We start from the raw sequence: 27,742 nt of genomic DNA, 5'->3' as shown, positions 1-27,742 counted from the left end.
GTGGCCTGCGGTGAAGACCCCTCAAGCAGTATATACTTGAGTAAGATGTGTGATCATATTAGTGCCTGGGTGGTGCTCATGGTCCTTGAGATAAGCTTGCTGTGGCTTTTTGGTGGCTCAGAGCAAGCACATGGGCTATAATATAATCATGCAAGCCGCACATGCAAGAGCATTTTGTGAAACTTCAAAAACCTAAACTGAGTTGTTCACTGTTGAAGTTAGGTTTTTGTTGTTGTTGGCTTGGTTTTTGTTTTTTTCAATGGGGTGTCATAAAGTCCAGGCTAGTCTGGAAATCACTCAAGTTGAGCTAGAACTTGTGAATCTCCTGCCTCAGCCTCTTAAGTACTGGATTACAGGGATATGCGCCACCATGTCTAGTTTCTGTGGCGCTGAGAATCTAGGTATTGCTCTACCAATTGGGCTATATCTTCAGCCCAAAATTGTGAAATTTAACTTTTTATAGAGACAGGTTAAAAGTTAGTTTATTGGCTCTGATCCAAAGTGCCCTTCTTGCAAGGTGACAGCAGTGATTTTTTTTTTTAATCTGTTGAAGATGGTATACGGGGAAAATTTCTGCATGCGTGCTCAGCCTGGGCTTTCCTGTGTCATTCTGAAAATCTGGGCTAGACATTTTCCTGGTTCCTTATACATCTTGGTTCTGAGAGCAGTTCTGGGGGTGCACCCTTCTTGGGGGTAGGACCACCCCTCTCCCCCAGAGGAGGAGGCTATGAGCACAGAAACAAGCATACAGGTCACACAGTGCACCAAAAGGTGACTCTCAGATTTAGCCATCCCTTCTTTGATCTCTTGTTGCTTTCTCTTTGCCTGATTTCTGCTATTCTGGGTGATAATTCTTGAGCTCCATGTGGGACCCTGTGGCAGGCCTGTTCTTGGGTTGAGTCAACCACACAAAGCTGTAACTGATATTTGGAGCTAAAGAGCCCCTGAGTCACATGCTCGGATCTTCTTTTCTAGCTAGTGAGTTAGAGTGGGAGAGCTGTCAGCAACTGCCCTAGTATCCCTTACACATGGTACAAGGTCCCCTGCAGAACCATGGCCCATCACAAATGTCTGCAAGCCAGTGTGCTTGGCTGCTTTTCTGGATGGGAGATACCAGGCCAGCAGAGCTCAAGAAAGAGCTATTAAGACTGTCCCTTCCTCTGACACCCACACACCCTGACAGATTACTTATTGTCGCATCAGCTGCTTCCGGAGGCAGGGAGGGAGGGGTCAGTTTGTGACAGTACTAGCCACAATGTCCTGGATCCCATTCTGGTGGCTTCTAAGAATGATTGCTGGTGAAACTTGCTCTCAGCAGCATCCACAGGGACTGGTGTTGCACTGTCTTTCCCCCAGAGGAACCACACAGAATGCCTGTTTGCCTCCAGTGCACAGCCCTATGGCTTTTCTTCTAAAATTGCTCCAGGCCCACCCTGGCTGGCACCTTGTTCTTCTGGTGGAGCCCACTGAGGACTCCTGAGGGTTTGAAGTGATTACACAGTCTCCTGGTGTGGGGCTAATTTGTAAAGCCTGCCTCCTGGAGGAGAGACGGAGCTGGATCCCCAAGCTGCAGAGTGGGGCTTTTAGGCCTCTTCTGGTCCCCAGCCTGCAGTGCTCAACATGACCAAGTGCTGTGAGGAAGGCTGCCCAATGGCAGCGGATGTACTTTGGGGGAGCCGTGCAGGCCCTTTGTGAGCACCCCTCCCACTTCCCCTGGCTGAGTCACTTCCTCTCTGGCTGCAGCAGGTATTCTCCCAGAGGCCCAGAGCAGAGCTCTCTGTGTAGCTCTCACTAGCAGCCTCCAGGCCATGCAGTGCAGCCTGTGGAGTGTAGAGGATGATACAGTGTTCTAGTTCCCTGACACTGGAGTCTGTGTATCTTCTTGCATTGCTCTGTTTGGGAATAGTGAAGATGACAGCACATGCATGAGTCTTTGTCATCAGGGACTCCTGGTTGAAGTCAAAGGATTACTAATCCACCCCACCCCCCTGCATCATCCATCCAGAGCACAAAGCAAATGGTTTCCAGTGGTTCTTTTGAGATCCTGGGAGAGAATTCACGCCTCCTTTGGCAATGCCTGCCATTCAGATTCAAAGGGTTATCCCTGAAAGTCTCACTCCAGCCAGAGCCCGAGTAGAGAACAGGCCTATAGCGCTCCTGGCCACCGAACTGTGGTTTCTCAGTCCTGGCAAGGCAGACATTGGCTCTGCAGGTGTAGTTTAGTGGTAAGGAACTTGGCCTACTATGCATAAGGCCCCAGTTCTATCCCCAGCATTGTAACAAACAAGCAAATAGGTGAGCTAATGAGAAAGTTGTAAGAATTACAAAGAATCCAGCAGGGCATTGTAGTGCATGCTTGTAATCCCAGCACTTGGAAGACAGAGGCAGCAGGAGAATCACAAGACGTAGGTCAGCCTGGTCAACATGTAGAGTAAAACCCTGCATCTGGGGGAAGAGGGAGACCTAACAATGGTTCCTTAGTAATTAGGAGGTGCCCTACCAGGACAAGCTTAAAATTCATGTGCCTGGAGAGATTCTCTTCCAGGTCACCTGTGCAGGGATACTTGTCTTTCTCCTGCCAGCCTCAGGATAACATCTGATTTTTTTGGACATCATGTGAAAGAAATGTTACTATCCCCTTCTTATGCATGAGGAAACCCGAGGTCCACAAAGAGTAGTAGTAGTTAACTCGCTTAGGGCCACAGAGCAAGTGAGTGATGACAGCTCCCCTCATATGGCCCTGCGCTCCCAACTGACATTTGATTAACTGGTCCTGCTGCTCTCCCAACTGACATTTGATTAACTGGTCCTGCTGCTCTCCCAACTGACATTTGATTAACTGGTCTGTGGCTTGAAACCCTTGTTCATGGGCTGTGAATTCCTCTTGCTCTCTAGAGTGTAGAGAACAGATTTGTAGGGAAGTTGGCAGTATTAGGGGTAAAGGGGACAGTTAAAGCAGCAGCAGATTTAGCATTGGAAAACCTGTAATCCTGTCTCAACTTTTCCACGTTGCCCTTTGGTTTTAGGCAGGTTCTCAGCATCTCAGTTTCTTTCTTTCTTTTTTCTCTGTGTAGCTTTGGAGCCTGTCCTGGCACTTGTTCTGTAGACCAGGCTGGCCTTGAACTCACAGAAATCCATCTGCCTCTGCCTCCCAGTGCTAGGATTAAAGGCGTGCACCACCACTGCCCGGCTTCAGTTTCTCTTTCTAGAAACTGCATGCACCCGTGTGTGTTGGGGAGGATCAGTCAGAATTATGTATTTTCAGCTGCTTTGTAAACTACAAAGCTGTATGCAAAAATTATTTAGTATAGTTAATGTAAGAATATAGGCCTCCCGCTTGGATTCTAAGAGCTCTTGTATCACGGTTGGTCTGTCCCTCCCTCATTGCAGGTGTCTGCACACGAGTGGGTCTGATTCCGTGGTTGGAACATCCTCCACTATCTAAACAACCCAGTTGAGACCTCGTCCTGCCCATGCATTTCTGATAGGAGCCTTTTTGTTGGTTTGTTGTTAGGAAGGGTCTCACTGTAGCTCAGGCTAGCTTTGCATTGACAGTCACCCGCTTGTCTCAGCCTCACCAGTGCTGAGATACTTGTCTCTCTCACTTTCTCATTCTTTTGATTTTTTTTCTTTATTTTTTGGGGGTGGGCAGTTCTCACTATGTGACCCAGTCTTCCCGTGAGCTCTGGCCTCCTGGCTCTGTTAACTGAGTGCTGGGATAAGAGGCATGTGCCACTGCACCCAGTTTGCCATGGGATTTGTTTTTTCCTGGTAGACACTGCCCTGTCTGCCCAGCTCTGTTCCAGCTGATCCCATACCAATCCGGGCCAGGCAGAGGGCAGGCTTGAACGGCCTGTGAATCACACTTGGTGCCTCCGTATCCAGCTGTCTCTATCCCTTGCCCTGACATTGGCCTCGGTGCCTTGGAGGTGCATGGCCTGTTTGCTCTTGGCCTTGTGGCGGGCACTGAACTGGGCTCAGGTAGGCAGGGATGAGTTGGACTTGTTCTCTGGGATCCTACAACCTGGGATGGGGGGATTAAACCAATCAGTAGTCACAGCCCAGTAAGAGAGTGCAGAGGTGTAGAGAAGAGCGCCCAGCCCTGGCAAATGGTGACAGGCTCTTCAGTGAGGACTGAGAGAAGGACAGCAGGCCATAGAGAAGGGCAGGGCAAGACTGTTCATGATACATACAGCGCCCATGACTCATGGGCTACATTTAGTGTCATGTAAGAGCAGTGAGGTGGGGGAGGTAACCTGGGTCTGGCAGCCTTACTGGGGAGCTTGGGTTTCTGACTGAAAACCAGGAACCATGGAGAACCTCTGCAACAGATAGCTGCTGATGCCACCTGATGAACTCTGACAGAGGCAGTGTCTTGTCGTTGATGGAGTGGTCCCTGCATCCTTTCCTGTCAGCTGGAAGGAGCATGGTGGGCTGGGCACCCTGCCCTTTGTGCAGAGTAGTGAGGATGCGTTGCGGAGGTGCGCCACCAGGTGGTAGGCCTGAAGATTGCAGCGTCCTCATTTTCCCTCCTCATTTCTTGGCTGTATAAGACTAAATCTGTTCACGCCAGGCTGACTCTGGCAGGCAAGAATGAGGTTTCAGGTTCTCCCAGTGCCATTATGTACCCAAAGACAGGCCCTTTTAAGTTTGTGGACTGAGACTTGGAGCTATTCCAGCAGGTTGGGCTTGTCCTGTGTCTCTGAGAGTACATCATGACTCTTGTCTACCCCTAAACACTCGCATCCGTCATGTAACCCACACATGCGTTTCAAACCCAGAAAACCCAGCTGGGGCTGGAGAGATGGCTCAGTGGTTAAGAGCTCTAGCTGCCCTTCCAGAGGACCTGGGTTCAGTTCCCAGCACCCACATGACAGCTCACACCTGTCTGTAACTCAGTTCCAGGGAATCTGACACTCTCATACATAAAATTAAATAAATTAAAATCAAAACAGTACCTCAACTCATAGTTGTCACAGATTTATTTTGCACAGTTTTGCCAAAGAAGAGCACAAGTAAGTAAGGAATACATCTTTGCTAAATGTGCCATATAAGGAGGCCCATGGTGTTGGTTCTGTTATCAGGGATAGTAGCTTCTGCGATTTGGACAGGTTGCAGCTTGCTCTTCAGTCAGAGTGAATTTCACAGAACTTTTGACTGTTTTGAGAATGTGTGCACCTGGAACTAACTCTACAGGAAGTAGAAAGTTTTATAGTGGAAGTGGAAAGGTTTATAGCCCAGCTATGTGCATCTCCCAGCCCTGCTCCAAATGAATGGTCTTAGACTAGAGGTACTGTATCTTCATTTCAGGTTCTTCCCTAACTCCCACTCTGTACCCAGCCTGGAACAGGATGGCAGAACTGTCAAAGATGGCTTCATCATCCTGGATGGCCCCTTATTGTACCCTGAGTAGAGTATAGTCAGCTGGCACACCAGTCTTGACCTGCAGAATAGAGTGCCTCTGCTCTCTGAAAGGATGTCATACTCTGCCTCCACCCAACAGAGCAGGTCAGCCAGACAGTGGTAGTGCACGCCTTTAATCCCAGCAGAGGCAGGCGGATCTCCAAAACTACAGAGAAATCCTTTCTCAAAAAAACATACAAACAGGGGCTGGAGAAATGGCTCAGAGGTTAAGAGCATTGCCTGCTCTTCCAAAGGTCCTGAGTTCAATTCCCAGCAACCACATGGTGGCTCACAACCATCTGTAATGAGGTCTGGTGCCCGCTCCTGGCCTGCAGGCATACACACAGACAGAATATTGTATACATAATAAATAAATATTTTTTATAAAAACATACAAACAAAACCCAGAGCAGGTGTTCCTGTTAACCCCGCACAGCTGTGCACAGCCTTCTATAGCAGACACAACTGGTTCTGCCCAGTTCTGCCCCAGGCCCTCAGCAGCTCAGCTCCCAGGCTTTCTCTCCCCATTGGTAGAGCACGGCTCTCAGGCTAACTATCAACCATTCTGGCCTGTAGTCTAAGGCAGGAGACAGCAGAATCGACACCCTCAAGCCAGAGTATCCTCCTACTTCTGCTCTCTTTAGGTCCCAGTTTAGTGACTGTCTGCTTTTCCTTGGACAGGAGAAAGCCAACACTACTGTGGTTGAGCTTTTGTTTGTTTTGTCTTACTGTATAGCCCAGGCTGGCCTCAGATTCACAGAGATCCACCTGCCTCTGTTGGGATTAAAGGCATGTGCCACTATGCCAATACCCAGCTGTAGTTAAGCTTCTAATAAGATAGTTTATCAAATATCCCAACAGGTCCTCTGCTAAACCATTTGTGTGAGTTATCCCACTTAATCTGGCAGACAACTGTAGGACAGACAGAAAAAGACCCTTGCCCAAGAGCTCATCACCAATGACAGGACTGAGTTTGAATCTGCATTTGACTTCAAACTTTGGTTACTAACATTGCTGATCTCTGTGGCTCTGGGGAGTAGGCGGGGCATGAGTCAGCTGGAACCCGAGTCCTTTTTGACTAAGATACATTATTCTTGCCACAGTGTTCTTGGTGCCCTTGGAGAGTGTGGAGTGAGTCTGAACCCAAAGACTCCTAACCAATGCTTGGCAAATGAGATTCAAACTGAGGGCAGGACCAGCTGACATAGGTAGATGTGTAGGATCCTTGCCTTCAGTAGAAAATGTCAGAGGTTAAAGACTAGAAGATAGCTAGTTCACAGTTCAGGAGCACATGTTTTTATTGGTTTATTTTTTTGACAGCCTGGAACCTGAGGGTGGGAAGTGGACCTGCTGGCAGAGACAGCTTGCGTAGGAAATTGTTGGCTGACCTGACCCTGCAGAATAGACAAAGTCGTTTGGAATAGACTAGTGGGCACTGCTGACAAAAATGGCTCCCAGCTGCTGTGTTCATGGGCACACACACACACACACACACACACACACGTTCACACAGTAAGAATTCAGTTCCCTTGCCAGGAGGACGGTCCTACTCTTCTCCTCATGTATTGGTTTGCAGGGCCACCCAGCTCTTCAGGGAAAACACCCGAGGACCAAGCTGGGAGGTATCTGTAATTCTGGTATTCTAGAGGCTGAAGCAAGTAGATTGCTTGAACTGGGGAATTCAAGACCAACCTGGGCAACATGGAAAGATTCCCATCTCAAACAAGAAAAGTTAAAGGAGGTTGGGTGTCATTCTGTCTGTGTACAGGTCCATGGCTGCCCCTCAGGCTTACTGAGGCAGGAGATTCCCTCTGGGTGTGAGTGGCTGGATCCTTCACGGCCAGGCTTTAGTTCTTTTAGTTGTACTGAATTGAGGCCAGACTGAGCTGGGGGAAACAGAGACTGCTCTTAGCTCAGTACCATCTGTCTTTACCACCTGTCTCCCTTTGGAGATGTGGAGGTTTGTTCATGATCTGCTATCAGTGCCTGGCCTCTGGTACTGCCCACCCCTTCTGTACCTGCCATGTGTACCTACACTCTTGGGCTCTGGGCAGCTTTAGCTGTAGAATCTGCTGTATCGCTTACAGCTGTGGCTGAAGTCTCATGTTGCCTGGTGGCTTTAAGGTGAGATGACACTACAGCGTGGACAGCCCCTATCCAGACCTGCTCATAGCTGTCTTATGCTGAGGCCCACTTATATTCCCCAGGCCCAGCAAAGCCCACAGATCCCCTTGCTTTCAGAATTCCCATTCTAGTTACAGTCTGCGCTTTGTGGGGTTGCTGGGCTGTGTTCTTCAGTGCCTTCCTCTCGGGTACCCTATAATTCCTGTTTTAACCTTCACTGAGCTTTGGGTTGAGATCCTAAGGGGTGCGGCACTAACTTGCACGGATAGAACTTGGGAAAGTTGACAAATTCAAAGCTCTACAAACTTCAAAGCTGGGACTGTCAAGTTCCTGGGCTGCTGGGACCTCAACCTGAAAAACATTAAGCAAAATCTGAAGGGTGGGGGGAGTCTCCACCCCAGGCTGAGGACAACTGTCTGGGAGGACAATGCCCAATTCCTTTTGAGACCTTGGTCACCGGTAGTGTTACCATCACCACAGGTGCGGGATCACTCAGGCCTTTCTATGGCTCATTTAGACGTAGACTTGGAGGCATCCCTGTCAGGATGGCTTGAGGGCAGGGCGGAGCCTCCACGTGCATCTGCAGGAATAGGGGCAAGGACGTCTGTAAAGCCCAGTCCTCCAGTTTTCCCGCCCCATCTCTTCACCATGCTTCCTTTGCTTCAGTCAGCTCTGGGTAGCAGGAAATGATGTTGAGGAAGGGAGGCAGCCCGTGTACCTCTTCCCCACCAGCATCTTTTCCTCTCCCTGCCCATCTGCTCCCATCCTTCTGTCTGCCAGCGTCTTGGAGCTGTTCCCATGCCATTTGCTTGAGTTGAATCCTGAGTGGGGTGGGAGGAGTCAGGCTAAGCCCACTCATTGTCTGGGCCACAGCTGCTCCCAGCAAACTGGCGTCTAGACTGTGTGTAGGCAAAGACACAGCATCTCCACAGATGTGATATGCTCTCAGGGGAACTGTGGAAGAAAGGAGGCCCAGCACCCCAGAGGAGAGCAGGACCAAGTGTAGCGATACCAACTACTACCAGAGGCTGCTGGCCCTGGCAAGAACCATCACCAACGGGAGGGAAGGCATCAAACTCATTACCAAGGTGCTATGGCTCCTATATGTATATTAGATGCTTTTCTAGGGGTGGTGACAGTCTTAAAACAAGTTCATTATTACAAATCACTGGAAGTAATGGAGGAAATCACAGGACACCATGAGTGTAAGACCAAGTGAGAGCCATTGGCAATGAGCTGCCAAGTGTGGCTTCTCCAAGGAAGTTATGTGTACACTAGCGATACCTAGGAGTTAGCCAAGCAAAGAGCAGGGACACTGGCACGCACTGTCGTCTGACTTCTCAGGGTGTTTCTAAAGCTGTTTCATTCCTCATTGCCTCTGTGACTCTGCTTCCAGCATGAACTTCTTTGCAGAGTTCATAGCCAAATCTAGCCATGGCTCCCACTCTATCCGGGGACGGTTGGACATTAGGAGAAGCGTGCAGTGACAGGACTTGTGACCCTCAGAATGAGGAAGCTTTTCAGGATACCAGCAAAGGTTAAAGGAACAGGCAGAGATTTTACTGGATAGCAGTTTAAACAGTGACACTTTGATACACATGGAAATAAAATATGGAGGGCAGAGGCCAGCTGAGTTCGGTCCTCGAGACTCACATGATGGAGATACAATGTTTATTCCCACGATGCCACACTGCCACGATATGTGTATCCCTACACACACACACACTCATAAATAATGAATGTAGTCATTTTCTAAATGAACAAAATAAAGGAAATTTAAAAAGAAACATTATGTTGGTGGCACCTTTAATCCCAGCGCTTGGGGAGGCAGAGACAGGTGGATCTCTGTGAGTTCGAAGTCGGCCTGGTCTACAGAGTAAGTTCCAGGACAATCAGGGCTACACAGAGAAACCCTGTGTTGAAAACAAAAAGAAAAAAAAAGAAAAAGAATTATGGCTTTAAAAGTAATAATATCAGAGCCGGGCGATGCTGGCACACGCCTTTAATCCCAGCACTCGGGAGGCAAAGGCAGGCAGATCTCTGTGAGTTCGAGACCAGCCTGGTCTACAGAGCTAGTTCCAGGACAGGCTCCAAAGCCACAGAGAAACCCTGTCTTGAAAAACCAAAAAAAATAAAATAAAATAAAAATAATAATATCAGGACTGGAGAGGTGGCTCAGTGGCTAAGAGCACTGACAGCTCTTCCAGAGGACCCAGGTTCAATTCTCAGAACCCACATGGCAGCTGAGACTGTAACTCCAGTTCTAGGGGATCTGACACCCTCACACAGACATACGTGCAGGCAAAGCACTAAAGTAAAAACAAATTAAAAATTAATATTCCTTTTATTACTCATGAAATGGGTCATTTGCAAGAGTAAGGAGGCAGTCCTGGAGACAGACCTGTGATTCCCTTCCCCGTAAGGCTGGCTAAGGGACTATCAGTTGCCATAGCCTTGTTGGGAGCAGCTTGCCACTGTGTGTCAAACTCTGAAAAAAAGTGTTCACCCTGCCAGGCATGATGGCTCACAAGTTATAAGCTAAACACTTGGGGGCCTGAGAAAGTATCACCACAAGTTTGAAGCCAGTTTGGACTATGTAATGTGAACTCTTAGTAACTATGGGCTAGACATAGTGGTTTTCAACCCGTGGGTCATAGCCCCTTTGAGGACTGAATGACCCTTTCACAGGGTCATTTAAGACCATTGTAAAACACAGATTTTACAATTCATAACAATAACAAAAATTACACTTATGAGGTAGTAACGATAATTTTATGGTCAGGGGTCACAACATAATTATTTAAGGGTCACAGCATTAGGAAGATTAAAAATCACTGAGCTAGATTAAGACTATTTGAAAAAATAATGAAAATAATAAAAATGCAAATAATAAAAATAAAATTTTTGACCCCGTAGTCTTGCTTCTTGGCATTTATCCTGAGAGGGAACAGAATGCCAAAAGCAGTCCCTATAAGCTTCCATGGGATCTTCTGGGTCTGCCTGCCTCTCTGAGCCCTGACTCAAAGAAATAACTATTTCTTTGTCTCCTTCTTTCTGGTGCTGGCCAGAACCTAAGTTTGCTTTTCCTAGTACTGTGGTCTGCTTAGTCTTTCTCTCAGGTTCTCTTCTCCACAGGTGGCTGCTTGCAGTGCAGCTAACCTCAGTGCGCCTTGAAGTAACATGGCGTTGTTCCTTCCCTCTTCTGGTCCCTCCTCCTCTACAGAGCTGCTACTATTTACAGTTTGTCTGCCTTGGGGTTTAAACTTTAAAGAGAAAAAAAGAAGCCCGAATCTACAGGCTTATGTTTGACCATAAGAAGAAAAATGAACAGAGATGGATGTCCGTAAAGTGGGAGATGACCGATCTCACGGGACGCCACTGAAGAAGTTGTCGGGGGCTTGTATCACCTCAAATCCATTTCAGTGTTTGTTATGATGAAGGTGGAATGATGGAGGAGTGTCTATGTGTTACTTTCATTGTTAATAAAGATACTGCCTTGGCCCTTTAAGAGACAGAAAATTAGGTAGGCGGAGTAGAGAGAACAGAATTGTGGGAAAAAGGAAGCAGAGTTGGGGAGACGCTTCAGGCAGTCGCCATATGCAGTCGCCATGCTTCTCCTCTCTGAGATGGACGCAGGTTAAGAGCTCTCCTGGTAAGCTACCACCTCGTGGTGCTACACGGATTACTAAATATGGGTTAAAGGAAGATGTGAGAATTAGCCAATAAGAGACTGAAACTATGGGCCAGGCAGTATTGAAATGAATACAGTTTCTGTGTAATTATTTCGGGTATAAAGCTAGCCGGGTGGCGGAACACAGCCCGCCGCTTCCTTCTACAGTGGAACCCACGGCCTTGGACACTCTGGGCAAGTGCTCTGTTTTATTTTGAGACAGTCTTTCTGTGTAGCCCTGGCTGTCCTCTCTATATAGACCAGGTTGGCCTTGAACTCAGAGATATGCCTGCTTCTTCTGCCTTCTAAGTGGGGGATTAAAGATGTGCACTAGGCTTAACTTTTTTTTACAGTTTTAATAGGATATATTTCACAAACTATAAAATTCTACCTAAAATAGGGAGAAAGAAAAACCACAAAATGGCATCAGAGTGTGGTTCATATTTTCACCGTGATTTCTCTTGCTTTGTGTGACAGTAGAAACCTGGGAGACACAGAAGCTGTCTGGAGAGTGGCATCTAGCAGGCTTCCTTAGTTTTCACGTTGGCCTGTCTTTTAAGTGTTGGTGCAGGGAATGCTGGTTACTTTTATATGGAAAAAGAAATTACAAGAGAAGTTTGGGTATTCTGTATCTCTCTGCTCTGTAGGGAATGGCCAAGGCTACTCTCCTAGTATGTCACTAATCCTCCCACCTGGCTTCCTTCCTATTCCCTGCCTCACATCAGACTCTCGGCAACATAGACTCTTGGGAACTTGTTGCTTATACCCTCTGTTCATTTCCTTTCCTGAACCCCTCTCCCAGGACTGCTGATGCACTTTCTAAGCCCACGCTTGTTAATTTTCCCCTGAGCTTTTTTTTTTTTTTAGTGTGCACGGGGCCCTTCCACCTGGGCTCTCTTTCCGCCAGGGGACTGACTTGGAGAACAAGAACTTACATTTCTGTTCTCTGTGTCATGAGGCTGATGTCTTCCAAAACCTGGCACTCTGTATTTGCCCTGTACTGTAGCCGTAGAGGGGATGGGTTATCAGGAAAGCTACAACCCAGTTGATTGGCAGAGATAGTGACCTGCCCTCATTTCTCATTATCCTCAATCCTCCTTTCCTTCCCTCTTTTTTTCTTCCATTTTTTTAAAAGATTTATTTATTTATTATGTATACAACATTCCTTCCATGTACACCTGCACACCAGAAAGGGGCACCAGATCTCATTACAGATGGCTGTGAGCCACCATATGGTTGCTGGGAATTGAACTCAGGACCTCTGGAAGAACACTTAGTGCTCTTAATTGCTGAGCCATCACTCCAGCCCCTTTTTCTTCCATTTTTAAGGTTGTTTCTTGGAGCTAGAGAGATGGCTCAGCAGTTGAAAGCACTTGCTGGATCTGAGTCCAATTTTTTTTGTTTGTTTTTGTTTTTCGAGACAGGGTTTCTCAGTAGCAGAACTCGCTCTTGTAGACCAGGCTGGCCTCGATCGAACTCACAGAGATCCACCCGCCTCTGCCTCCTGAGTGCTGGGATTAAAGATGTGCGCCACCGCCAGGCCCTGGATTTAATTTTCAGCACCGACATGGCAGCCCACGACTGTCTTGATTTAGTTCCAGGGATCTAGTGTCCTCTTTTGATTTCTACAGGCACCAGGCAAGCATGTGCTGCCACAGACATATGTGCAGGCAAAATACGTACAAATGAAAAATTAGTATTCATTATGACGGGAGGTAGTGGTGCATATCTTTAATTCCAGCATTGGAAGTCAGAGGCAGGCAGATCTGAGTTCCAGTACAGCCAGGATTATACAGAAACCCTGTACTGGAAATCAAAAAAGGTATTTATTTTAAAAAAAACTTTATCTTGCATCTAATACTTTCAAGTGGTCATGATGGATAGTTCATTGTTAATTAAAAGAAATTCAAGGTCATTCTTGACTACATACCAAACCTTAGACCAGTACTCCTCAAACTTTGTGGGCAAGAAGTATTAAGCATCATATATAAGGGGCCATTTCCCAGGGTACCCCAGCCCATCACTCCTTGGGTGGGCAGGAGGGGGTACCACAGGTCTTATGACTGAGCATTGGAGGTGGGGGGTGCCACTCTAAGAACAACTGCTCAGGGCTGGGGCTGGGCTGCCTGGGCTGGTTGTGTAGAGGTTTGTCTTCGGGACCCACGCAGCCCTGTCCTATTCTGTTATCCCTCTGGTCCCTTTACAACAGACTCCCCACCCTCACTCCCTGTGTGATCTGTGGCTGCTGCCTTCAAGGACACCTGACGTTGCTGTGTAATGACTCTGTAGTAAAGGAGCCCTTGACGCTCCTCCTGAGTGGGTGGGCAGCTGTGTAATGTATCCTCAAGTTAGATTGATTGGCTGGGTTTATAGAAGGAAAGTTGTTGGTTTACTCAATGGAAGGATCTTTTCTGTCTTGTCCAGAACTGAGAATGAAGCGGAGAGCATCAGACAGAGGAGCTGGGGAAACGTCGGCCAAGGCTCTAGGGAATGGCATTGCTGGGAATAATGCCAAGAGAGCAGGGCCATTTGTCCTGGGTAAGTCTGACCCTGGGGTGGGGGTGGCCAGGGCTCAAGGGCTCTCATTCTGACTTATCAGCAGCAAAGTGAGGAGCCCACCACAGCTGTGCAGGACCCTGACCTATCAGTGGAAACCCCAGGGCTGAGGTCACTCCAGAGCAAAGGTTGTCAGCTTTTGTTACCACACCAGCCAGGAGCCAGGCTCTCACCTCCTACGCTCCTTGTACCCTGAGATAAGGACTCCAGAGTGTCAGCTCACTCATAAAGGCACACAGCCTCATTAGAACCGTTGACTCACCAGCTAAGGCACTTTTCGACTTTCTTGAAAGACATGATTGATTTCAGTGTTTTTTAATAGAATTTCCCTTAACTTCCTGTATTTATTTAGTTTGGGGGAGGGGTGTTTTGAAACAGGATCTCTCTATATAAGCCAGGCTGGCCTTGAACCCACAGAACACTACCTGCCTCTGCCTTTACCTTCAAGTGCTGGGATTAAAGACAAGTGCCACCATGCCTGGCTCTGAACTTCTTATAGGATACTGTGGAAACCCTCTGAATGTTTTCAGCAGGCTGAGGGGCAGTAGGGCGTTCTGCACGGCATCTAAGGCCCATCAGTCCGGGTTGTTGGCCATGACTGCAGGTAGTGTGGGCTCTGGCACCAGGGCCTTGGTGGGACTTGGGCTTTAGAGCAGCCTTTGGGATTTCTAGGTATAGCCTAGTCCCAACTTCAGACACTCAGCAAATAGCTCCTGATGGTGCCTGCTGCCGGCAAATAGGGGAGATAGTGATGATGATGGATCACTTCTGCCCTCACAAAATTAGTTTTTTTTTGGGGAAAAAGACTTCAGGTGAGTACTTGAAGGAGGTAAACAAGATGGGGCACATGGGAAGAGGATCTGTGGATGGTGACCTCAAGCTGGCCATCTTCCTGCATGAGCTTCCTGAGTGCCAGGGTGACAGGCGTGCACCGCACTAGACACTGGAAAGCCTTTGTGAGGAATGTGTTGGCAAAACCCAGGCATCTGTCAGGTAGATGTACATATGTCCTCCTCCACTTTGTAAGAGGTAGAGCTCTCTACCGATAAAGGCTTTGGGGACAGCCCAGTAGGTATAAAGAGAACATTTAGCAAGAAGGCCTTGTGGTTATGCTTTGGAAATTTTATTTATGTGCGATAGGTCCCCGTCTGGGCAATTCACCGGTACCGAGCATTGTGCAGTGTTTGGCAAGGAAAGACGGCACAGATGACTTCTATCAGTTGAAGGTAAGCAAGCACATGCGGGGCCCTCAGGACCAAGGCTGCCCTCGCAGCTGTCCCTCCTCTTTGCCTTCACCCTGCATCACCCGTGAGCATGAGTAGCCCCATTTCTTCTGTCTTCTTACAGTCTCACTCAGCTCCTGATTAAAGAGTTCTGTGTGAATTACAGGCTGTTGAGAAAAGCAGCTGCCAGCCCTGCATGCCTGTGTGGGGTCGGGCGCAGGTATCACCCGGCAGGAGTGAGCCTGCTTCCCCAGTCCAGCCGCTCTCCCAGGTAAAGGAAAGCATCTGGTCTTTTTCTTGTGTGCTTCCCTAAAGATCCTAACCCTTGAGGAGAGAGGAGAGCAAGGACTAGAGAGCCAAGAGGAAAGGCAGGGCAAGATGCTGCTGCACACCGAGTACTCGCTGCTCTCCCTGCTGCACACACAGGACGGCGTGGTCCATCACCATGGGCTCTTCCAGGTGAGCGGCCCCCACTCCTTACCCTGCCTGGCCTCTGGTAGAGCCACACTCTAGGTGACTCCCATTATTCCTTCTCTACTGGCTGTCAGGACCTGAGCAGGGGATTTGGAGTCAGGCTAGGGTCATGCTAGCTGCTCTAGTACCCACATAGTGATTTCAGCCTACCAGGATTGGTCACAAATGACAACTTAGAGCAGCCAGGGTTGTTTGAAGTCACTTACTGTCTCCATGGTCCTTACAGCTGTGTTGTCTAGATTGGCAGGCTATACTGGAAGGCAGAGCAAGAGTCGAGGTCCCCTGCTGTCAGCTCTCACAGTGTGACTCTACCAGAGTCCTTCTGCCTGCCCAGGCATTTTAGGTTGTTCGGCAGATGTCCTTGAGCATCTTTTATGTGACCTCAGGCAAGTCATTTCAGGTCTCTGAGCCCCAGAGAAAGGGGAGAATCAGTGGTATCTGCCCTCAGGAGGGTAGGCAAGGCAGATGTGCAATAGTGAACAGGAGGTGCCAGTCCTGGCTCCGTGACACCTGTTCATCATCCCTGACATAAAGCAGTGGAAAACGCTAATGGGACTGAAGTGCAGCTTTGCAGCCTGGGGTAACAGTGAGATACCCACCCACATGCACACCTGTCCAGGTCATGTTCTTAGACTTGCCTTAGAGGCAGCTCCAAATTGGAGCATTTTCCTTAAACGGAGGAGAAGTTGATTTTGGTATCTTGATTCTGATACCTTCATATGCAACTTTAGTGTCTTCATGTGCTTGGCCTTCATTTGTATTCTGATGACAGAACAGAGGTGACCGAAAGAACCTTGATTGATCATCTGTGTGTTGGACACTGGGTTCAGACCCTGCAACAATGACCAGGCTATCTCTGGCCTGCAGGATCCAAGCATACATGTTGCACCTGTTTTTGTCACACTTGGGATCCCTTGCAGTAAGGAGAATGACTAGGGCTGCTGGCCCTGTGTGACAGCTGACCCCTGACTGCAGCAGGGAGGGAGGGAGTGCTAGCTCCCCGTTATGCATGAGGAACTAGACTCATGAGGAGGAGCTGTGAGGCCAGCACTGTATTCCTTGCCAGTTATGTGACTGTCCAGTGGCGCTGTAGCCATGCAGAGAGCCGTTGTCTTATACAGTCAGGGTTCTCAAAGAAACAGAACAGAAGGGGGATGTATTGACTGGCTCCCAAGCTGTATGTACGTCCAGGTAGTCCAGCAATGGCTGTGAGGACACGCAGGCAGAGAACCTGGTCGTTCGGTCTCAGTCTGGTGCTGAAAGCCTGAAGAAGAGCTGCTGGTCGTTAGCTCCGGCACTGGTGAAGGAGTGCCGCAGCAGCAGGGTGCATGGGCTTGCAACGAGAGTGAGGGTGAGCAGGCAAAAGCAGTTGCCCTCTCCTTTCTCAGTGTTTTGAGATAGGATCTCATGTAGTCTTGACCGACCCGGAACTAGAAATGTAGACGAGACTAGCCTCGAACTCAGAGATCTGCTTCTTCTGCCTCTTAAGTGCTGGGATTAGAGACGTGACCCACTGAGCCTGGTCCTCAGTTTCCTCCTTTCATGTCCTTTCACATGGGTTACCACCAGAAAATGTGGCGCTCATATTTAAGATTGATCTTTCTGCTTCAAATAATCAGATTAATATCCCTCACAAGTGCACCACGTGGCATTTAGCTGGTTCCAGGTGCAATCAGGTTGACAACCAGAATCAGTCACCACACACAGGATATTGTGTGTACCCTGAAGCTTTCCGGGAATGACCACTCTTAAACTTCTGCAGTCTTATGCCTGGAGTGGTGGCACACAACATAAATCCCAACAGACAGATCTCAGTGAGTTCGAGGCCAGCCTGGTCTACATATCAAGTCCTAGGCCAGTCTCAACTACATAGTGAGACCCTGTCTCAAAAAATTGAAAAACAAAAGCAGGGGGCTAGAGAGATGGCTCAGCGGTTAAGAGCACTGACTGCTCTTCCAGAGGTCCTGAGTTCAATTCCCAGCAACCACATGGTGGCTCACAACCATCTGTAATGAGGTCTGGTGCCCACTTCTAGCTTGCAGGCAGGATACTGTATACATAAATAAATCTTAAAAAAAAAAAATGAAAAAGAAAAACAAAAGCATCTGCAGTCTTGGCCATGGATGAAAGCGTCACTGGTGGTAGCTGGAATCTGGGACTAGAGTAGGAGGCAGAGACCCAAAGCCGGGTCTCACTGCTGCAGCACTGGACTGAGAGGGCCGGTCGGCTTTAAATGTCCAGTGCTGATCCTTCCCTTACCCTGAGATGTTGAACTTGAGTGTTGAGCTTAGTGTTTGACTTACAGGAAGCTGAGCGTCACCCTAGTCGGGCTGTCTGGGTCTCAGTTTCCCACTCACAGACATTCAGCCACTTCCCTCTGGACCTCAAAAGGAGGGTCTTACACCCTGGCCTTGGTCTGTCCCTCCTTCCCTCCCAGGACCGCACCTGTGAAGCGGTCGAGGACGCAGAGTCTGGTCGGATGGTGAAGAAGATGAAGAAACGCATCTGCCTGGTCCTTGACTGCCTCTGCGCACACGACTTCAGTGACAAGACCGCCGACCTCATCAACCTGCAGCACTACGTTATCAAGGAGAAGAGGCTCAGCGAGCGGGAGACCGTGGTCATTTTCTACGACGTGGTTCGTGTGGTGGAAGCCCTGCACCAGGTGAGGCCCAGGGCCCCGCGTGCCACAGTGAAAGCGTCTGTCTGACTGCCGCTCAGCAGAGAACTGCTTGCTCCTGACTGCACCAGCTGTGTCTGCTGCCGGGAGTCCAGAGGGAGGGATGTCTGCTGCCCTGGGCAAGGCAGCCATTCCCAGTCAGTCCAGAGGCTCAGTTTTAGCCTACCAGTTCAGGATAATTGTAAGAGACAGGTACACAGACTGTCTGAGTTTGGGGAGACTGGGGTATCAGATACCCCAAGGTGGAGGGCAGAAGTACTTGAGCCTCATCCAGGGCTCTGTTGGCCAAACCTGGAGTACTCAGTCACAGGCTGCAGCTTCATGGCATGGTTGATGGAGGAAGGGCTTTCCCGTACGCTGCTGCTATGGGGTGAGAAGTGGCTGACGAGACTGCCAGGCCACTTACCCGCTTCGGATGCATGCTTGATGAGGCCTAGGAGACAGATCCTAGGGGTTTCTGCCTTCCCAGACCCTGATGAGTCTCCATCTTCCAAAGTGAACCCCGTCCCACTTCTCGCTTTCTGGTGCAAACCATCCTCTCCTTGGTTTTCAGAAGAACATCGTGCACAGAGACCTGAAGCTTGGGAACATGGTGCTCAATAAAAGGTAAGTATCCATTCTTCCTCTGCATCCCTTTGAGCTGGGCTATATGCTGCAGCTACCCAGTTCTCTGCGGTGTCCGTGGGATTCTGACTCAGAACATCCCAGCATCCCAGGGCTGGGAATACTGTATTACTGAAACCAGGAGTTCAGGATCACGGAAAGAGCTGCTGGGGTCTTGAAGGGATGTGGGAGGTGCAACAGACTGCTCTTTTGGGCACTGGCTCCTTCAGCCGTAATAGGGCAGTGGTTTAGGACCCATGGGAGGAAGAACTACTCTGTGGGCTTCCGCATCCCTAGGAAGGCAGCACTGCAGAGAAGTGGCACCTCACCTGGTTCTCCAAGCCTCTCCCCATCCTTTTCCAATCTGGGTGGGTTAGGGAGCAGAAATGGCAACAGCACAGACTTGTATCATGGTGGTGATTTGTTCCATGATATTGTCAGCCCTGGAGGGGTCCTCTGTCCTTTTGCAGTAGCCAAAGCTTCCACGATTATGGGAAAAGGAATTATAGGGATGTGGGCCACCCAGGAGGGCCAAGGGCCTCAACTTGAAAGCTGCAGCCAGATACTCCATTGGGTGGTACTGGATAAGGCGGCTAAGCTACCCTCTCTCCACCAGCTCCCTGATGTTGGGACTGCAGACTTGTTTCTGGGGTGTAGCACTACCCCCTGGTAGCTTGTCATCTGATGAGGGGGTGCTGACCAGAAAACAAATATCACATTACATACCAAGGACAGTGTGGGGAGCTGGCTGGCTGGGAAGGATGAAGCAAAGGTTTGCCAGCTTAAGAGCACGAAGAAGAGATGAGCACCTCAATGTCGCACTCTGCAGAGGGGAGGGGAGGAAACAGGAAATTCCAGGGCTTCTTTGACCCCATCTGGCTAAGTGAGGAATCAGGGAAGATGAAGGGGCAGGATGTGGGGGTCGGACCTGGCTCAGAGCCCGCCCTGTGCTGCTTCCTATTTGGAGACTGCGCTGCTTCTTGGTTTTACAAGCTAAGTGAATTCATCCAGGCGTCCTGTTACCAACCCTCTGATCTTGTTTCTCATGCATAGAAGTGGAGTGATCCCACCTTCCTGCAAAGAGATACAAATAGATGTAAAATTGCCAGGTGGGGGTTTGCATTTCCTAAATACAACCTCAGTACCAATTGTAAGAGGGCCTGAGGTAACTATGGGTGAGATAGGAGAAGAGGCCAGGAGCTCCCACCCTTCGGATGAGGCCCAGGGCCTTGCCGTTCCCCAAGGCTTGACTGGGACTCAGGAGAGGAAGGCAGGTGTTGGAGGGTGCTGGCCACCTTGGTCCAAAGATGTGGAGACTTAGGTGTCTTAGGGTCTTAGGGTGACTTGGCATGTTAATGTGAGGGCTTACAACTGTTTCCTAGTACTGAGAGGCAGGGACATCACACGTTTGAGGTCAGCCTGAACTATATAAGCAAGAAAGACCCTGTCTTTAAGAAACTAATAAGCCGAGTGCTGGTGGCACACATCTTTAATCCCAGCACTCGGGAGACAGAGGCAGGTGGATCTCTTGAGTTTGAGGCCAGCCTGGTCTACAGAGTAAGTTCTAGGACAGGCTCCAAAGCTACATAGAGAAACCCTGTCTCAAAAAACAAACAAGCAAAAAGCTATAATAAAGAGGAAAACTTGAGTCCTGTTTGTGGGACATTGAAGAACCCATGTTCCAACCAGCTTGACTAGAGAGCCTGGACTCTTCATAACAGCTGCTTGTTGACTTGCTAACTCTAAATGAGCATCCCAAGGGTTGTCATGGAAACACACAGTGGGGCTCCTGCCTGTTAACTGCAGCAGTGTGCATGGCCTCTTTTTTCCACTGGTGGTTTTGCTTCTCCCTTCTCCCAGCCGCCGGTGCTGCAGGTCCTCAGCATAGCTGCAGCCCATCTCAGATGACCATCGGTTGCAGAGCACTGTACCCTAGGACAGAAAGAAAGGCAGCTGGCTACTTTCACTTGAGCCCCCAGACACTCAAGAACGGTACAAGGAGATAGCATAGAAAGCCCCTCATCTTCCCAGTTCCTCCTTGGCATGCCAACCCTTTCTCACCCATCCTGCCAGGCTCTAGTGCTAGCCAGTGGAATGCAGACAAATGGGACGAGAGCCTCCAAGGAAGGGAATGGGATGGAGCGAGGGCTGAAATATGAAGCCCTCCTTGGGGTTATGTGAGGCTGGCTGTGGGTTCCTTCTTCCTCCTTCCTCTTGGATAGGCAAGTTGCATACCAATTCCTAGAAAAGCAGAACGCTGTGGTAGCCCAGGGGCCATAGCTGAAGTGTGACTCACCCAAAGCAGCCCTTGCTGACGCACATTGCCCCGCCACCCCTTGATGCCCTTGCCCTCGTGTCAGGACCAGCCGGGGGGTCTGGGACTCCTAGGGAGCTGAATGCCACTCTGCCAATGTTTGGGGGGGAAGGTAAGGTAGGCAAGCATTGCCAAGCTTTGGGAGGTCTCTAGGCTGATCATGGCCTTTCCTGCGGGAGAGGCAGAACAGCCACCACAGGCAGAAGGTTGGACATCCTGCTGGCAGGACCTACAGTAACACAAATGTGTGTGTTCCAGGGCCAGTTATCACCCATGTCAGAGACAGTGTCTTTCCTAGGCTCTCCTAGGCATGCCAGCTGGCAGAGAATATGAGGCTATTAGCAGCTTCCTCTGACAAGCCTGGAGCTCTATGCCCACTGTGAACCATCTTCTTACTCAGTCAAACCCAGCCAACCCTGAGAGTCGGGCCTCCCATTTTCCCCTCATGGAAAAGAACATTGGGGTTTAGCAGGAGCACCACACAACAAGGAAATGGCAGAGGCAGGATCGGGCCAGGGAACCTGAGTCTCAGGCCCCACTGTCCCTGCTGGAGCTATCCTCCCAGCATCCCATGCCTCAGAAACCACAGGATACATTCGTGGTCGCAGTGGCCAGCACAGAAACACAGTGCTATTCTGTAAAGCCTTACAGTCCTGTGTCAGGAGCAGTGACACAGGAGGCTCGTGGGGGGTGGGGGCATTGCATCCAGGCTCAGATGATCCTCCCGAGACCCTTTGTTTACATCCTCAGGCTCTGTCCTGCAGGGCATCCTGGGTAAGAGCTGGAGCCCACGTTTCTACTGAGAATGTGGAGGACAGACTGGCCATTGTTTGTGCCAAGTCCTTTGCCAGCAGAATTCCCTGAGGTAGCTGAAGGGCTCTCAGAGCCTCTTGGATTCAGCTCTTGGGGAAATCCACTCGTAGCCACATCCCCTGCTCTTGAGTCCACCCTCCCCACTGCCCTGAAAAACTGTTCTAAAAAGAGATGCACAAGGTCCCTCACTGAGCATCTCTTCCCACTGTTCGCCAGCGCAGTTAGGGAAGAGCCTCCCTCCCCACTAGTGCTCCCAAGCGTCCTCTCATCAAGGGCCATCCTCCCCCAGCTGTAGTGGGAGGAGCACACCGTGAGCTTCCTAGAAAGGTTCAAGCCCAAAGCTGCCTGCTTGATGACTCTCAGAGAAGAGCCTGTTTTTCTAGGCCAAGGCTGTCTGAAACCCAAGACAAGAGCTGAGTCAGCCTGAACGGGACAGAAGGAAAAGTCATTTGGGGGCTGGGTTCTTCCCAGGGGACTCTAGGGCCTAACAGACCTGGACTTGGACCTACCTCCCAGTTTTCCCAAGCTATGTGACCTTGGGCAGGTTTCTTCTAGACCTTAGTTGTACCATTTGATGTAGGGAATTGAAAATTCCCTCCCAGATCACTGTGAAAACATATCCACCTGAGTCCTGGCAAAAGAATTGAAGTGCCAGGCCCCAGAGCTAGCTCTGTGTGTTCCTGTGTGCCTCCACCCCATGGTTTCCTCCATAAGAGCCAAGCAGCATCTGCTTGCCTCAGCTCCCCTCCTTATGCCAAGGACTCTCCTGGGAGGCTGGCCCCAACTTACTAAATGACTCACCCACTATATGGGAGCCACATTCCCCACTGATGGCAATGTTGCCTCCCAAAGGCCCTGCTGCTTCGAATGAGGAATATCAAGAAGCTACAGTCAGTGATAGTGCTTGGGTTCATAATTTTTTGAGAATAAGGCTTGTGTGCACAAGCCCTGGCTTTGACCCCTAACACTAGAGGATATGAAACAGCCACAGAGGTTGTTGGAAGTAGACAATGCATTGTCTCATGGTGACTCTGGAATGTGCCCGCCGAGCCTGTGTGCATGATGTGTGGCTGCAGCTCAGTCACCTGCCACACTTCAGGGCAGCGCCTCATTGACAGGACAGTGTGGGTTCTGCATGCCGAGCCTCCACAAACCCATGCAGCAGGACCCCAGAACATTTTGTTTTTCAAAACAGGATTTCTCTGTAGCTTTGGAGCCTGTCTTCTGTCTTGTCCTGGAACTCACTCTGTAGACCAGGCTGACCTCGAGCTCACAGAGATTTGCCTGCCTCTGCCCCCTGAGTGCTAGGATTAAAGACATGCATCAACACTGGCTGGCAACCCCCCAAAAAAGGCTACCTGCTCATAACTTTTAGCAAAGGGAACCCCAACATGGCAGAGCTGGCCTTGGCAGGATCACCAGTTCACAATGCCTTCCCTTTCTGGAGTGAACTCCTCTTTAAGGCCTTGGACCAGTGAAGACCCAGACCTGCATTGCTGGCTGTCTCCTAGCCATTGGGCTCATGGCTAGCCACCCAGTCAACAGCAGTGTGCGTGCTCTAAGTTCTCCCTTTCAGTGCTGGCTCTCCCGGTGGCTTTGGCCTCCACAATGGGGTTGTAGAAAGATAGAGTGGTTGAATTTGGTTAATTGCACCATTGCTCTGTGCTGGCCTCCTCTGTTCCCATTCTGTTAGCCCTGAGGGCTGTGAGAACTGGGAAGAGCTGAGATGGCACACTCATCTAATTGGATACCAGGGCTCTTTTGAGACCTACTTCACAATACCCAGTAAAGATAGGCTCAGGCAGGGGAGATAGTTCAGTTAGTTAAAGGTTTGCCAGATGAGTAATGAGGATTTGAAGTTCAGATCCCTAGCATAAAAAGCCCATGAGCCTATAATCCCATCCCCGTTGAGGAATAAACAAGAGGATCCCTGGGCTTGCTGGCCAGGTAGTCCTGCAAATTGATAAACTCTAGGTTCATTAAGAGACCCTATCTCGGGCTGGAGAGATGGCTCACGGGCTAAAAGCACTGGCTGCTCTTCCAGAGGACCTGAGTTCAATTCACAGCTACCACACGGTGGCTTACAACTATCTGTAATGAGATTTGGTGTACTCTTCTGGCTGGCAGGCATACATGCAGGAAGAATACTGTATACATACTAAATAAATAAAGAGAGAGAGAGAGAGAGAGAGAGAGAGAGAGAGAGAGAGAGAGAGAGAGAGAGATCCTATGTCAAAAAATGGCGTGAAGGCTGGAGAGATGTTTTACCACCTGTAACACCAGTCCCAGGGGATCCACTGCCCTCTTCTGGTCTCTACAGGCACTGGGCACTTATGTGGTACACAAGCACACATGGAGGCAATCTGGGCGGTGGTGGTGCACTCTAATCCCAGCACTCGGGAGGCAGAGGCAGGCAGATCTCTGTGAGCTCAAGACCAGCCTGGTCTACAGAGCAAGTTCCAGAACAGCCAAGGATACACAGAGAAACCCTGTCAAGGGGAGGGGGGTGCAAACAAATATATGCAGGCAAATACCCATACACATAAAGTTACACACAGAGACATACGGCTGTCAGCTGGAAGGCATGACATAGGATCAGCTTCCATACTCACCAGAGCATGTGGAAACTTCCCATGGGCCAGAATCCCCGTGGGAGGCCTAGGCCTGGTACACTGGCCATGAGACCTCTGTGGAGAGGCAGGGAGAGTTAAGGTCATACATGTCTGCTGGTCTTTTTCTGCCTGTGGGAATGAGGAAATCATATTGGAAGTTGCAGGTTACTCCCAATCTTGAAGATTGGCGAAAACCTCTGGGAATTGTCCCAGCTCTGAACTGTACCCCTGAGATTCAGCCAGAGGAGCAGGTTCGGGGAGGGAGGGTGCTGTGCTCTTGAAAAGAAACCTGGTTGCTGATTGCTTCTGTTTAGAATAGGGGCCTGACCCAGCAGGGTCCCTGGGTCTGGGGCTCACTGTACTCACTCTTTGCCTCCCGTTCTTAGGACCCATCGGATAACTATCACCAACTTCTGCCTTGGGAAACATCTTGTGAGTGAGGGGGACCTGCTGAAGGACCAGAGGGGGAGCCCTGCCTACATCAGTCCTGATGTACTCAGTGGTATGTGTGGTTCCCACGCTGGCAGTGCACTCCTTGAACAGATGGTAGCCTGTGGGCAGGCCCTGGACCAGGTGTCAGCTCCCCTGAGCCCAAACCAGTCCTGACCCACCCTGTCCAAGATCTGTGGTCTAATAGAGGAACAAGACAGACTGGCCATGTGCCCACATCAGGTTAAAGCTATGAGAGATGGGCATTCCAAAAGAATGTTATCAGGGCACTAAGAAATCTTCCCTGGGATGTGGCATTTAAGCTGCAGTGTTAAAAAGTAGAAACCCAGTGGTGTGAGCATGGTACCACACACCCAGCATTCTAGCACTCAGGAGGCAAAGGCAGAAGGATCTTGAGTTCTAGGCTAGCCTGGGCCACATAAAAGGACTCCTGCCCCCAAATAAAGCCATACTACTATCCTAAGGACAGTCTCACAACACCCCCTCCCCTTTACAGATAAGGACACTAAGGCTAAGGTGACCTTTTTGTTTGGCACCTTCAAAAATTAGTGATAGGTTCACTGTGACCTTTTCATTTTTAAGCATATATATATATATATATATCAGGGGCTGGAGAGATCACTCAGAGGTTAAGAGCACTGCCTGCTCTTCCAAAGGTCCCAGCAACCACATGGTGGCTCACAACCATCTGTAATGAGATCTGGTGCCCTCTTCTAGCCTGCAGGCAGACATGCAGGCAGAGTACTGAGAATACTCTATGCATAATAAATATATATGCTTTTTTTAAAAAAAATATTTATTTATTTATTTATTTATACGATATTCCGTCTGTGTGGATGCCTGCAGGTCAGAAGAGGACACCAGACCTCATTACAGGTGTTTGTGAGCCACCATGTGGTTGCTGGGAATTGAACTCAGGACCTTTGGAAGAGCAGGCAATGCTCTTAACCGCTGAGCCATCTCTCCAGCCCTATATGCTTTTTTTTTTTTTTTTTTAATTCTATTTATCAGAATGCTTTGTTCCTGTTTGCCTTCCCATTCCTCTCACGCAGCCCTCTGCTCCCTCTTCTGGTCCCCTTCTCCCTCCAGATAGTCCCTCCTGCTTTTGTGTGCCATATGTCCCATTACAGTCTCCTTTCCCATTCCCCCTCCCTGTGGTGGGGACATGAAGACCACACCACTGACAAGGAGGCTGTCTGAGAGGTTGATGACATAAATGTGCAAGTCCAGGCTGGGCCCAGGCAGTGAGCAGAATAAATAACAACGACAGCCCCCGGGTCAGAGAACTCACCATCTAGTAGGGGAGCTGGGGAGCAACAAAATGGGGACAGGGATGAGTGGCTGCCAGCTGTGTCTGCTCTGGGAGCTGCTTTCCTAGGTGTGGGAGGGGTAGCTAGCTCACAGAGTCTCCTAGGCTGATGGAGAAGATGATGCAGAGCCCTGCGGAGCTGGGTAGGCTGTACATACCCAGGTGTCATCCTGGGGAGCAGGGGAGCAAGCATGCAGGAGCTCAGAGGACTGCGCTGTGCTTGCCCTGGGAGTAAGAACGGCAAAAGGAGGACCTGGAGCACAGGTGGGATTTGGAGTGAGTAGCTGCCCAGGGACATCAGCCCAGCTGAGTGTGCATGTGCTCTGTCCACAGGCCGGCCATACCGGGGCAAGCCTAGTGACATGTGGGCCCTGGGTGTGGTTCTCTTCACCATGCTCTATGGACAGTTCCCCTTCTACGACAGCATCCCACAGGAGCTCTTCCGCAAGATCAAGGCTGCTGAATACACCATCCCCGAGTGAGTCCTGCTTACCTTGCCAGCGGGTTGGGGAAGGAATCAGCTGGCCCTCTGGGATTTTAGTGAGGAAACAGCAACACCACTGGATCCTGGAACCCTGTGTCAAGGGCCAGCATCCATCACCATGCTGAGGTTTTTCTTCCTCTTCTTCCTGACCAGGGATGGAAGGGTCTCTGAGAACACAGTGTGTCTTATCCGGAAACTGCTGGTCCTTGACCCCCAGCAACGCCTGGCTGCTGCTGATGTCCTAGAGGCACTCAGTGCCATCATTGCGTCTTGGTGAGTGGACCTGCACGAGGCCAGGAGCTCAGACGCTCTGCCGCCCTGCACAGACAAGCAGCCGTTCCTCTGCTGTCATCAGCTTCAGATTCTCCTCTGAGGGTGTCAGCAGAGTGCATGTCAGACATACCAGCTGTGAGGGTGGGGTGGGCATTGCCTCGCTGAGTTCCTACCACAGCCCCTGCAGCAGGAGATGTCTCTTTATTGAGCAAGAAAATAGAGGCCAGAGCAGTCAGCCATGTTAGGCAGTTATTGGCTGGGTCCTAAGCTGGACTGACTCTAAAGAAGTCAGGAGCAATAGGGACCCTGTCTAATCTGAAGTGTCCCCCTTCCCTGCAGGCAGTCCCTGTCCTCTCTGAGTGGGCCTTTGCAAGTGGTTCCTGATATTGATGACCAAGTGAGCAACTCTGATAGCTCCCAGGAGGTAAGTGTGGAGCCTGGAGTCTGTCCACCTGAGGTTCCCAGCCTGAGAAGAGACTGTTGGCTGACACGGGGTCAGCTCCTGGGAGGCCCCAGTGCCAGGCAGCCACCTGGGCCTCTGCTGGCTTCCTCTTCCTCCCCAAGTCCCATTTCTCTCCCTGTCTGACTCATGGCGTTCTCTCTCACCCTTCCTGCTTTTCGTTTTTTAGATGATTCATTTACCTCCTCTTCTCTCCCCCTGTTCCCTCCACTAGAGAAAGTGCTGGGGACAGACAGGAGTGCTAGGTAGCAGCTGGGGCTGGTCTTGGGGCAGCCCTGGGAGGCAAACAGTGGG

At 49.9% G+C, this 27,742-nt stretch overlaps 1 protein-coding gene across 2 annotated transcripts in view; it reads left to right on the top strand.

The window, feature by feature from the left end:
* The window catches only part of Stk40 (serine/threonine kinase 40), a 38,664-nt gene that overhangs the window by 8,061 nt on the left and 2,861 nt on the right, over positions 1–27,742 (top strand). For both annotated transcript variants that reach the window (XR_005285898.2, XM_038334636.2), the window contains exons 2-10: positions 13,622–13,735; positions 14,894–14,979; positions 15,292–15,435; positions 17,888–18,115; positions 18,684–18,736; positions 24,859–24,974; positions 26,565–26,709; positions 26,869–26,988; positions 27,328–27,412. Coding sequence is in view for 1 of the 2 variants with exons in the window: in XM_038334636.2 (XP_038190564.1) it covers positions 13,630–13,735; positions 14,894–14,979; positions 15,292–15,435; positions 17,888–18,115; positions 18,684–18,736; positions 24,859–24,974; positions 26,565–26,709; positions 26,869–26,988; positions 27,328–27,412 (1,083 nt within the window). In the remaining variant the exon portion in view is untranslated. The remainder of the gene's footprint in view (positions 1–13,621; positions 13,736–14,893; positions 14,980–15,291; positions 15,436–17,887; positions 18,116–18,683; positions 18,737–24,858; positions 24,975–26,564; positions 26,710–26,868; positions 26,989–27,327; positions 27,413–27,742) is intronic.

The sequence above is a fragment of the Arvicola amphibius genome, chromosome 6 (genome assembly GCF_903992535.2).
Source record: "Arvicola amphibius chromosome 6, mArvAmp1.2, whole genome shotgun sequence".
In the NCBI taxonomy this organism is placed as follows: Eukaryota; Metazoa; Chordata; class Mammalia; order Rodentia; family Cricetidae; genus Arvicola; species Arvicola amphibius.
This window is presented reverse-complemented; position numbering and strand designations above follow the sequence as displayed.